At 37.0% G+C, this 13,347-nt stretch overlaps 1 protein-coding gene across 1 annotated transcript; it reads left to right on the top strand.

Moving 5' to 3' along the window:
- The first annotated feature begins 870 nt into the window (after positions 1-870).
- On the top strand, positions 871-7,361 carry LOC132191368 (calcium-dependent protein kinase 13). Its single transcript, XM_059606336.1, has 7 exons — positions 871-1,933; positions 4,060-4,203; positions 4,413-4,565; positions 5,518-5,633; positions 5,720-5,887; positions 6,609-6,839; positions 6,917-7,361. Exons 1-7 carry the CDS (start codon positions 1,312-1,314, stop codon positions 7,064-7,066), a joined length of 1,584 nt encoding a protein of 527 aa, XP_059462319.1. The 5' UTR covers positions 871-1,311; the 3' UTR covers positions 7,067-7,361.
- Positions 7,362-13,347: the final 5,986 nt, after the last annotated feature.

Here is a 13,347-nt window from a genome sequence, read left to right as displayed (position 1 = left end):
AACATACTTAATTTCTTTTTGTCCTTCCAAAATCCGTAGAGGTGGCAAGAGACGAAATTGGCTCCTACGTAAATGCATTTTAAAAATTTTATTTTTTTAATTTTTTTTTGTTATTTTATATATATAAAAAAGTGTCAAATGTGACGTAAAATAAAAAATAAATTTTACTTCTTTATATTTTAAATTATTTGTTAATGCCTTACGTTAGAATTATATATATATTTTTTATATATTCTATAATTAGGTTGATATTAAATATTCTTTATTTATAAGTTGATCGTAATCAAATATTGAGATTATAATTAAATAAATAAAAATTGATTACTATACTTGTATTTAGACACTATCTTATAAATAAAAATATTTGTATTGTTGACAAATCAAGTTAATAAACACAATGTAATCTTAGGGGATTTCGAGTGCTGGACGTAAGTGTCTAACACTAAATCACCCATAAAGTTCTTTGTGTTATTTTCTATATTGTTTCCGCCATAATTTTCGCATCCTCATTATTTTAACACCTTCAAATTCAAAATATACTAAATATATCGTAAAAATGTCATATATCCTTGACAAAAAAATATTAAAAAAAATTCAGATTGTAAGAAATTTTTAAAAAATATTATTTTCATTACATATCATTTTTCTTATAATTCAGATTGTAAGAAATTTAAATATAAGACATAAATTTCTTTCGGTTGAATTAATAAAAAATTAACATGTGTATCTTAATACCCGAGAATCATATGACGTTTTTATTAAGGTGGGAAGAAATTCCTTTTAACTAATTGGCAGGAAATTTATGTCGAAACGGATATGCTACAAGCTGAGGGGCACCAATGTAAACAAAACCATTAAATTAAGCGCGTATCATTCTGTCTGTCGCTTCTCTTGGGGTTCTTTTAATTACCCCATTGAGCAACGAATTAACAAATTGCAAATCCAGCATCCCATCCTCATCGTGTTCACACTCACCGTCCCGTTCCGACCATCCTATGCTCACCCCCCCTCTGGATTTACCGACAAAAGTCTCAGGGCAAAAAAAACACTACAAGCTTTAAAATAAAAAAATTACAAAAATGTATAAAACCTCTTCAAAAAAACTTTCATCAGTCTGCTAAAGCCATCTGAACTGTTGCCGCACACACTTTGCTTGCTGGTTTCCACAAACACTTCACTCTGATCTGACAGCACTGTTTCTCTACTTAGGGTTAGGGTTGGGGTAGGGGTTTCGGCATTATCATGTGAAACCCTAGCTAGGGGGTAGTTAGGGTTTTTCGGGATCCCGGGCGAGATCGAGAGCTTCGTAGAATGGGAAATTGTTGCAGATCTCCGGCGGCAGTGGCCAGAGAGGACGTCAAATCGAACTTCTCGGGCCACGATCACGGCCGGCGAGACTCCAGCGCGGGAAAGAAGGCTCAAGTCACTGTCCTGACCGGCGTGCCGAAGGAGAACATCGAGGAGAAGTACCTAGTGGACAGGGAGCTCGGCCGCGGGGAGTTTGGGGTCACTTACCTGTGTATCGACCGGGAGAATAAGGAGCTATTGGCGTGCAAGAGCATTTCGAAGCGGAAGCTGAGGACAGCGGTGGACATCGAGGACGTGCGGCGCGAGGTGGCGATAATGAAGCACTTGCCAAAGAATTCGAGCATCGTGAGCTTCAAGGAGGCGTGTGAGGACGACAATGCCGTGCATTTGGTGATGGAGCTGTGCGAGGGGGGCGAGCTGTTCGATCGGATTGTCGCGCGTGGCCACTACACGGAGCGCGCGGCGGCAGCGGTCACGAGGACCATAGTGGAGGTTGTGCAGCTCTGCCACAAGCATGGAGTGATCCATAGGGACTTGAAGCCGGAGAACTTCTTGTTCGCGAACAAGAAGGAGAATTCGCCGTTGAAGGCCATCGATTTTGGGCTTTCTATATTCTTCAAGCCAGGTCAGAATTTGAATTTTACTGTTCGGTTTTTTAGAAATATTTCCTAGTGACGGGATTAAATTGAAAAAAAAAAAAAAAAAAAAACTAAATATATTTAGACTTAAGATTGAATTGAGCAAACGAGCGAGGTTTATGGTAACTTGTAATATGAATTAGGCTTTTATGACTAATTTGGTATGTTTTATGTGACTTCTAGAATTGGATAGGATATGCTTGTTATATGGTGTTTCTATGTTTAGCTTAACCATATGTGTGATGAGAACTTGATTAGTTGGGTGAGCATAGGTTCTTGAAGTAAAGAGTATGTATTCTACAGAATTATGGTTAATTTATTGTGTTCGCTATGTTTCTGAGTTGGAATTGGTGTGCACTTGCGTTCAGTGGTCAAAGAATGTTGTCACTTGTCATGTTGATGCTAGATACTAATTGGGGATTTTGACATGTACTTCAAATATTTTTGTTAAAAAAATGACCTCTCGACAGTATGCAGCTATTTAAACTGTGCTCAAGGGGTGATTGGGGCAAAAGGATACTGGCTGGGTTTTGCTGCAATGCACTAGGAAATTAAGAGGATGGCATGCAGCCAAACAAAAAAAATGGAAATAAAAGAGAGAGAGGACAAGTGCAGAAATCTTGTTTGGGATGATGAGTTTTGGTAGACTTTTTAACCGACTTTTGGAGTCATTCAACCAGAGGAATCACACATTTGTTACATTCTTGTTCTGAATATATGTTGCTGGGGATTAGATATTTTGCAAACCTGTCAACTTCTAAATGCAGTTTACTTATTTTAGTAGTATATCACTTTTAGATTGTACCAATGGTCAATCTTTGTCTAAGTTTCCCATAGATCTGCTCTTTATGTAGCTACTATTAGTGATGCGGAAGGTCTTGTTGACAAAATAACTATTGTTGTATAAAGATCTTTAGGAGCCCCTTAAGTGTGTGATAGTACTTAATTATCACTCAGTAGCTATAATGCTTCATATACATGTAATTGGTTTTTTATTTTTCCTGGAATCACTTTCTGCTCCCATTGTATCACTCTCCCCACTGATGGAGTTAATTCGACTTGAATCAGAAAGGTTTCTATTATTGCTGGAATATTCAGTGTATGATTTTTTTGGTTTTTGGATTAATAGCTCTTCTCTTTCTTACTTCTTGACTTGTTTTATTTATTTATGTGTTACATTGTTTTGTCTCAATCAGAAAGTCTGAGTTTTTCATATATTGTTTGGATGACTTGCATTTGATCTCCTCGCTGGGTGGTTTTATATCTCTAATCCTGTGTCAATCCAATGCCTTCACGTGGTGATTGTCAAGTGTGATTAAGATTTCGGGATTTGGACTGTCCACCATCCTTACCTGGTTGCCTGCTTTCCTTTTCTTACTATCTTTGTTTGTTTGACCATAATCCATCAACCAAGAACTGTCGGTTTTATTAGTAAGATTGCTGTTCAGAGACCTTAGTTACAATAGGTTGGGGATTAAATTTCTCAGCGGTGCATTGGGGATATGGAATGATTTACCAGTTGATCCAACCCATAACTTGAGAAGGCCAGAAACAGTTTCTTTTTCCCTTTCTCCTACAATGGTTGTAGGGTTTATCATTGCTCATTGTTTGATTTGAATGCTAATCTGTTTATAAATGTTGCTTCTTCTACCCCATTGATGTTGGCGGTTGTACACTGGTATGGTAGTTCTGGTCAGAGTATGAAAACTGTGTTTATTCACTTGAAGTTGAGAAGGTTGCCCGTAACATTGACTATGTTCTTGCAAGGGGGGTACAAGTATGCAGTTGTAGACATACCACTTTGTTTTTTTCACTAATCTCTAAGCTATAAATGCATTCTCATACTTGTTATAAGAGGCTTTTAAGACTTCCATTGAGTGCACCCCTGTCCAGGGGCGGGGGGTTGGTGTGGGGGCGGGCAGGGATGGGGTTCGTTGGTTAAGGAAGGCAGCCATTTCTCAGGAAATCTGAAGAGATGTTAAGTGATTTATAGTTACAATACTAAATTGTTGACCTCTTACTCATTGATTATGGTGGTTTTTTTTTTTTTTTTTTTTTTTACTGTTTTACTATTGCATTGATGTTATCTGATGAGAAACTGTTATAACACTAGGTGAGAAGTTCTCAGAAATTGTTGGAAGTCCATATTACATGGCTCCCGAGGTGCTCAAGCGGAACTATGGGCCAGAGATAGATATATGGAGTGCAGGAGTTATTCTCTATATTTTGCTGTGTGGGGTTCCCCCATTCTGGGCTGGTAATTATATACTTAGCAGTGCTCTCTCTCTCTCTCTGTATGTGCATTTGTGTGCATACATATGGGTTCATGTGTGGTTTTGTTCGTGTTTGTGTGTGTTTGGGGGGGGGGGGTTGTTGGCATATATGTGCATTCAATGTGTGCTAATTTCCGGAATCAGACATTTGGGCCATTGGTACTGACCTTGGCAGAGTGTCCTTATACTGCAGAGTCTGAACAAGGTGTTGCACAAGCCATTCTTCGGGGGCTAATAGATTTCAAACGGGATCCATGGCCTAATATCTCAGAGAGTGCTAAGAATCTAGTCAAGCAAATGTTGGAGCCAGACCCTAAGCTTCGACTTACTGCGAAGCAAGTGCTCGGTATTCCACATCTCTTTTATGCTGATCATATTATTACATGATAATGATGCATTGCATGTATGAAAATTCAGGCAATTAAGACATTTTTATATTTTCTCTATGTTTTTGTATGTGTATATCCCTTTTCTGTCTTAAGCATTTGACATTGTGCTAAATAAGCTGTACAAGCTCTTTTGATTTCTTTTTCTCATTTTGGCACATTGCTTTGATCAACATCCGTCTGCCAATGGAAGATGTGAAATTTATGCTCATGCTCTATAACGATGTTTTTCACAAATTAACAAGGGAAGTGATGATCACAAACTAGAAGATAACTAATGAAACACAGAGCCTCTTTTTCTGGAATTTCACTTTTGAAGTTTAAATTATTTTAAAATGAACTAATAAGCTTGTCCCTGTTTCTCATAAAACTTGAGTTTTGGAGGAAAAAGGGGTATTACACTACACATTTGATTATATTAGGTGCATAAAATTATTATTGGTCATATTAATCAATTTTTTGTGTGTTATGTGGCAAATCAACAATAATCTCATAGTGAATAGGCATCTTCATATTGTGACAGTAATCTGGACATTTTAAAGAATAAGATAAAAACTGTCAATACCTGTGGTTCTGGGTAGAGTCACGTCTATGATTTTAAAAAGGACTAGATTTAAATTAGAGTAGACTCTAAAGAGTAGAGCACTGCTGCTGCATACCGAGATTAGTTGCTTTAAAACTTTATGTTAGTACTTTTAATGTGTGGTTTCCTGCAGGCTTTTTATTGACTTTATTGTGCTTTATTGATTTTGACATGGCATCAAAAGCTCCCTGTGAATATTTTCTTAAGGGAATGCATCAAAAGCTATGATACAAGCTTTAATCTGATGTAACTCTATGTGCATTATGACTTTTGGTTTTTGTCAGATTCAAACATATCTGATAAACCATGATGATCTATTCTGTTTACAGAGCATCCTTGGCTCCAAAATGCTAAAAAGGCTCCAAATGTTCCTCTTGGAGATGTAGTCAAGTCAAGGCTTAAGCAGTTTTCAATGATGAACAGATTTAAAAGAAAAGCCCTGAGGGTCGGTTGACTGTTCCTACATCTTTTTATATTCTGAACCGTGTATGTTTTTTGGTGGTGACCAATTTATATGGTATGCTGTAACAGGTTATTGCTGAATTCTTGTCCACCGAAGAAGTTGGGGATATCAAAGAGATGTTTAAGAAGATAGACACTGATAATGATGGTATTGTTTCAATTGAAGAATTGAAAGATGGACTGAGAAATCTTGGATCCCACCTTGCTGAGCCTGAAGTCCAGATGCTAATTGAAGCTGTGAGTTGCCTTTTATTTTAATTTTGTCAATATCTCTTTCATAACACGAAGTGTTACTTTTTAAAAATCCATTATTTATTACTCCTCTCCCTCTTTTCTTGCCATTGTTGCTTTCTTTACTCGATATTGTTAATATGACCTTAGGGACCATAATAATTGTTCAGTACAGAACTGACTAATAGAAGTTGTTAATTTATGACAAATCATTCCATTGTAGCGAGCCTAATATCCTAACCTGTTAGTTCTTATACCACTTAAGTGGTGGGCAGTCTGGAATTACTTTCTGGACAAGTGCTTTATGCTGACTTTGTTGACAATGTATGCATTCTTTTGTACCAGTTCCTAGTTTCCAGAAAAACCATGTTGAAATGATCATAAGAAGTTGCTCTATTGGGTCTTGGAAATAAGTTTCAGTATGAGTTGACCTTAGATACATTCTCAGGGTGTTGATGATGCTTCATGTCTTCAATTTTTTTTTTTTTCTTTTTCAATGAAGTGAATTATATTCAAAATAACTTAAAAGCCCACAAAATTGAGGATGTTTTATTTCATTAATCACATTACTAACCTTGTTCTAGCGGGTGGCTTGATAAGTAGTGGATTCCTTAAAAGAGGAACTGATGTTCAATGTTAAAAATTACTCAATTTTGAAAGGTGAAAATATGGTTGCTGCGGTAAATTAGTTTATTTAGGTATGAATTGACAAACTTCTTGGAAACAGGTAGATAATGATGGAAAAGGAACACTTGACTACGGAGAATTTCTTGCTGTTTCCCTCCATCTACGAAGGTTGGCTAATGAAGAGCATCTTCACAAGGCCTTCTCCTACTTTGACAAGGACGGCAATGGGTACATTGAGCCAGATGAGCTTCGGGATGCATTGATGGAAGATGGAGCAGATGATTGTACAGATGTAGCAAATGACATCTTCCAAGAAGTGGATACAGACAAGGTGAAGATCCAACGATTTACCACTAGCCCAGTTTCGCCCTAGCAGATTTCAAATCTGACATTGTTTTATGAATGCAGGATGGGCGTATCAGCTATGATGAATTTGTGGCTATGATGAAAACCGGAACAGATTGGAGAAAGGCTTCTCGACATTACTCTAGGGGGAGATTTAACAGTCTAAGCATCAAGCTAATGAAGGATGGTTCTTTAAACTTGGGGAGTGAGTAATAGATACATGCAAGGTTGTTCAATTTATCCTCACGAAAAAAAAAAGTGCTATATTGCCCTTCATACACCTGGGACTTGCTTTTGTGATTATTTGCTGGGGTCCCTTGACCAAATGGAGCACCTTTTACATGGTGCCCTACCAGTGTCATGCAGGGCCGAGTGCATCTAATTTGTCCTTGGGAATGTTTATCGTGCGTAGAAAAGCCATGGTTTTGGCATGTATGATTCTGTCCTTCCTTTTCTTTACCATTCCGACCTTCGGTGATTTGTTTCTGGTTTACCATTTCGAATTGAACTCTGAACTCTCCGGTTGTGTAGTGTATACCTGTCAAGAAATCTGAAGGTCCTGTAGTGTATGCATTATGCGTCCAAATTTGTTATGGAAACATCCGGTGGGAAACCTCTACGGTCAACTCATCCTGAAAATCAGGTACACTTGGGGAAATCTTTTGGAGAGATTACCTGCCCCTATAAGGCCTATATCTTCCATCCTCCATCTATAATGAGGCTTGTAGCACTACTAACATGCTGTTAAGGAAAATATCCATTTTGGTGCAGATCTGTACGCATGGGCCGATGTTGGTGGCCACTTTATGTGATTTTAAACACTATTGTAATGGATTGGGGTTCTCTAGAATTTCTTGTTTGAATTCCGTGCAGGGAATGAGACGGGCTGGGAGTTGGGGCTCTGAGTGCCCAAAGCAGGTGAGCCCGGTACCTCAGGCTGTCCACTGGAGGCTAATTTAATTGTAAATGATTATTAGGTTTAAGTTTTCAGTTTCTTGACATGCCCTTAATCTGTGCCAAATCTTCACCCCTCTTCTTCAAGACTCACCAAAAACGTGGAGCCGAAGAAAAAATGTCGGTATGGCTGTGGACAAGAAAGTTGTTAGGTACCCTGGGTCGACCATGTTCTTGTGTTTCTACATATTTTTTTAACTCCGTGGACCCCCTAGTTTTCTGCTAATGGGCCGATGATCTGCCACAATGGTGAGCGCAAGTATTTAAATTCATAGAGGATAACTTCTGTAAGGAGTTGGTGTAAATTAGTTCCTTTGGGCCCACTAATAATAAGTGGACATCTCAGTATATTAGAAAAAACCTAAGTTTAAGAAAAAAACACTACTACACGATTATACAAAAAATGAGAAAAAAAAAATTAAAAAACTAATTATTATTATATTTTTTTAAAAAAAGAAAAACAAAAATTAAAGGAATGGCTGGCTGCCTCCCATCCCCCACTTGGGTTGGCCGCATGGCCAATCTGGGGTGGCTCACCAACCACCCCATGGACTAGGGGTGGCTCACTGGCCACCCTAAATGAGCTGGGGGTGGCTGGTGTAACCACCCCATGGCTTGGGGTAGCTCGTTGACCACCCCAGGCAAATTTGGGGTGGCCGCACATCCACCCCATGGCCTGTCTGGGATGCCAGGCGAGCCACCCCATGGCCTATGGGTGGCTGGTGGGCCACTCCAGATGCGCTAGGGGTGGCCCTCGCAGCCACCCCAAGCAAATCTAGGGTGGCCACAGGCTATGGTGTGGCTGCGCCAGCCACTCCAGCCCTTCTAGGGTGACCTGCCGCAAATTTGGGGTGGCCGGCTAGCCACCCTAGGCCATGGGGTGGCTAGCTTTAATTTTTGTTTTAAATAAAATTAATTGGTTTTTTTTTTTTAACTTTTTTTTTTTTCATTTTTGATGTAATCTGGTATGGTAGTGTTTTTTTTTTAAACTTAAATTTTTTTTTGATATGCTGAAATGTCTAATTATGATTGATGAGTACAAAGGAGCATGAAGTTATCCTCAAATTCACAGTAAATGAGGAAAGTGGATAGTTATGAATAATTGAATATTAAAGTAGGTGCAAGTCATCAGTAAGTTTGGTTGATGCTTTCCTGGCCTGTTTAATCTGTCCAATCCCACTTCCACAGCCCCTTTTCACGCATGCAAATATCTTCTACCTACGACAGGTAGGCTGAATCCCAAACCTCTCCCTACATAGAAATCTCAATAGGTGTCAGAATTATTCGTCAAGGTCTGAATTATAGTGTGCTTGGCCCCATGATTTCTCACGACAAACACGCCTTTTAAAAACAAAATTGCAAAGCATCTCATTTGAGCTAGATTGCATTTAAAAACGTAAAATTTTTCTTGTTATTGCGCAACAAACAAGGGGTGTGTTTTCTTAAAATGCATGACACTTAAAAGAACATGTATAAATTGCAATTGTAGTTTTTTTCTTCAACCCCCATTTTCTAGTATCATCAATATTCCCATGAAATTGTATTAATTTTTGCATCCAAAACTTCCCTAGAGAAGACCATACAACTGTTGTTTATCATGCTGGGAAAACAGGGAACATCCATGATTGGTCCCATAAGTTCCCCTATTTTGTTCTTATTTATTAACATTATATATCTATTTGAAGAGATGAGAAGACAATCCCTCCATTTCCTCAATCTTTATTGATACCTGCACAGGCTTTCACGTCTTGTTAGGCGCCGCTAAGATTTTAATCGGCACCTGCAATATAAAAACAACGAAGAAAAGGAGGCGAATTCATCTTCTTCGCCATTATACAGGCACACACATACCAGTGGTCCAAATGTTGCCAAAAATATGTGATTTTTTAAGTAATATGTGCACCATTATTGTTCAATGATAGCTTGGCAGCTTGCTGCCGGTGAATGTCCACCTTATCTAAAGTTATCATCAATATTAATGGAGCCTTGTAGGATAAACTATCACGTGACAAAAGCTACTCAGCATCCTCATCTCCTTCCTGTAGAGTTGGCAGGCAAATACGAATTAGAATTCTTTCTCTGCCTTTTCCTTTTCTTCCTGGTGTACTTTTTAAATCTCTATTTGATACTCCCTCAGGACAAGTGAACCTGGACAAGTGAACTGAAACGAGTTAGATATTTAGTATGATATTATATAAATTTAAGTCGATAAAAAATGATAAATTTAATCATTTAATTAATATTTTAATAATAAATTTACATATCTTTAATTTATGAAATTGACTGAGGAGCAAATTCATGCATGCTAACTGGGTTTTGGTTATACAATATTTCTAAATGTTGTATGGGTCAGTTATCAAATAGGACAAGAATCCTCTACAATTGAGGTATTGTTACCGTGTACAACAATGATGAATAATATAAATTCTGAAATCGAAAAGAGAGAGCAAGAAAAATCGAGACACGGATTTACGTGGTTCGACAAGGTATTTATATCCACAGTAGACTGCTGCTATATTTCACTATTAATGATTCATAGTTGCAGCATAACATACTTATAGAAAAACTCTAATTGTATATGGATTATTTTTGAATTTTTTTTTTCTCCTTAAGATTAAATACTTGAACACCAGGTGTTGCGGCAAGCTGTGCTGCTTCGAGCAGCAATGGCGACCGCCTCAGCAAGTGTTTCATAGTACTCTTAATTATTTAAAGAAAATTCGTGTGTCTAACTCATCTCATAAAACTGGTTCAATAAGAGAGGGTTGGCAATTCTTTATAAACATATCCAAGATCTTGTCCACAGGTAATGTGGGATTGTTTCTCAACATTATTCCAACTATTAAAAAAAAAAAAAAAAGTTCTGAAGCCTGAAGTCACGACTCTTGTTGCCTTAACAAAGTAAATGAAAGAAACGAATTTCTTAAAACTTTTGTGGCGACATTCAAAAAAAAAACTTGCCTATAACCATTACAATGCATGGGAAATATCTGCTATATACAATCTACTAAAGAAAAAAATTAAAAAGAACTGAAAATTTTAAATTAAGCATTAAATAAGTAACTAATTTAAACCATATTTCTTTTGATGGTCTTACAAATCTTTAATTAATAGAGTGTTCGCCTTTGTAATTTCTATAGTCTCCTAGTTAATCTCATTTTGTGAGCAAAGTCTTCTGCCATTAAAACTTAAGTTATTTTTAGATTATTAAGAAAAACTCATGCAGTCATGCTCTCAAGTCAGTTCATTTGTCAAAAAAATTTAGAGGGTATTTTTTATTTTTTGTTAAAAAACAAAAGATTTGATTTAACATAAAAGTATTTTGTGAGTGTTTTGTGTTTTGAATTGTTTATTAACACTTTTAATTAGCTTGGGCAAAAAGCTTTGCAAACGGAGTCATTATTAATTTCTCCCGCTCTTTTCTCGTAGAAAGAAATGACGTCAATTTATCATTATTTTATGCGGATCCATTTTATGAAGATGATTTATTTATGGTTCAAATTAGATTCACAGGCATAATACTATTTACGTTGCCATGCCAAATTCAAGCAAATTTGATTATGGTTTTTATAAGAAATGCAAAGGCCTCAATCATTTGGACAATAGTGATTAGCCAAATCATTCGACATCATGAAGCAAAGGAATCAAATATACCAATAACAGCGGTGGTTGAATACTTAAAAACTCCTTTTTTATTAGGTTTTTGCCAACTTATATACCCATTTAATGGCATTAGAAATTGGAAGTTTCGAAGCAATCAAATACACCATGAACAGCAGTTGTTGAATACTTAAAAACTCCTTTTATCATTAGGTTTTTCCCAACTTATATACCCATTTAATGACATTGGGAATTGGAAGTTTAACTTATTTTTCATACAGGCGCATGTTGTGAACTGACCCAATATGGCTTTAGTGTTGGATTAACCTAACTTTTCAAGTGGATAGACAGCGCAACCAATGATGAAATATTGCATATAGTTGTCAGAATTGTATGCAATATTATAGTTTATGTGAAATGACACTCAAATCTCATATGATCGGGCAGCCAAACAAGTGCATATACAAGATCTCTACTGAATAAGTAGGGTTCGACACTTTCTCACATATAATACGGACCACTCATGTAAGACGACACTCAAACCCAACATGATCGGACGATCCGAATTACTCATATTCCACCTTACCTGGATCCCACAACAAAGCCCCAATTGCTCATTCATTGCCGTTAGGGTTAGTGATGAAAATTGAACATGTCATGCTAGCGTCATTATATTACAACAATTCATAGCAACTTGTGTTGCTGTCTTCTGTAACTTTTGTTTGGTTAAAAGCACCAACAGACGTGGGGGACAGAAATGATTATGATAGAACAAAGTGCTGCACTAGTGCTGAGGTTACCTGTAAGGCTTGTTCACCTTCATTGATGTTGACTCTTGTACGAAAATAAACACCCCATAATGCTCCTTTCATCCAACTCATGAGCCAAAAGCTTTCCAATTGCCAAAAGGTTTTGTTATATATAACACATTGTTCTGATCTTTGTCATGTCCTTTGGAATAAATAAAGCCTTTTCTTTTTCTTTTGGTGGTGAACAACCAATGGAGTCTAAAAAAGCACTGGACATGAGTTCACCAAATATGCAATTTGTTAACTCACTAATTGGCTCTGGTGTAGTTAAAAAGAAAATCGACTTTTTTGACTCAAAAGTTATCCCCCCAGCAAATCGTTTTTTGGATGATTCTTATAGATTGACTAAAACCCGACAAAGTCTAGTCGGACGGGCGCAAAAGCCACAAGTACTAGAAAGATGTCGTGTGTATGGCATCCAGCTAACTTATGCCAAGTGGATTCTTAATGCTCCTTTATTCTTAAGAGCTACGGGATTTTCCCGTAACTGAGTGGGAATTACAAAATCAAACAAGTTATTCCATGGATCTTCCTCGTAGCCAACTAAGAGCGAGAAAACATTTCATAAAGAGAAGGGAATGAGCTCACCCACGAAGTACGCATCATTCTAACAAAACACTCGGTCTCTCTAAATTCATTAAGCTCATTATCGTTTCTAATAAATATTGACTTAAGTATCAGAGTGACCCACCAGAACTCAGTGAGACACTTCGTGCTCTTCTCTACAAGTTTTTTCGATTTAAGATCTAAAGTGCGGCCAACTGATTATTTAATATAAAAAATTTAAGCTGATAAGAAATTGTTGATTTAATTATTATTACAACAATCTTTTTCAATTGTAGGCCAAAACTCTTTTATTAAGTGAGACTCAATACCTGAAATATTTTATTAAGATAGAAGATAAATGATAGAAATAATGTTCACAATCATCAATTATTTTGAAAGTTTAAACCATAAAAAATATACTTATTTTGACAATGATATCTTTCTACCCAATGCCACCTTTCTTCTTTCTTTCTTTCTTTTCTCTAATGAAGCTCTCACCTTTCCCTTTCTCTCCTCAAAAGGAGTACGGAGAAAGAAGAAGACAAAAATCATTAGAATTTTCACAAAAATGATAGTCCTTATCGA

Source organism: Corylus avellana, chromosome ca9 (genome assembly GCF_901000735.1).
Source record: "Corylus avellana chromosome ca9, CavTom2PMs-1.0".
Classification (NCBI taxonomy): Eukaryota; Viridiplantae; Streptophyta; class Magnoliopsida; order Fagales; family Betulaceae; genus Corylus; species Corylus avellana.
This window is presented reverse-complemented; position numbering and strand designations above follow the sequence as displayed.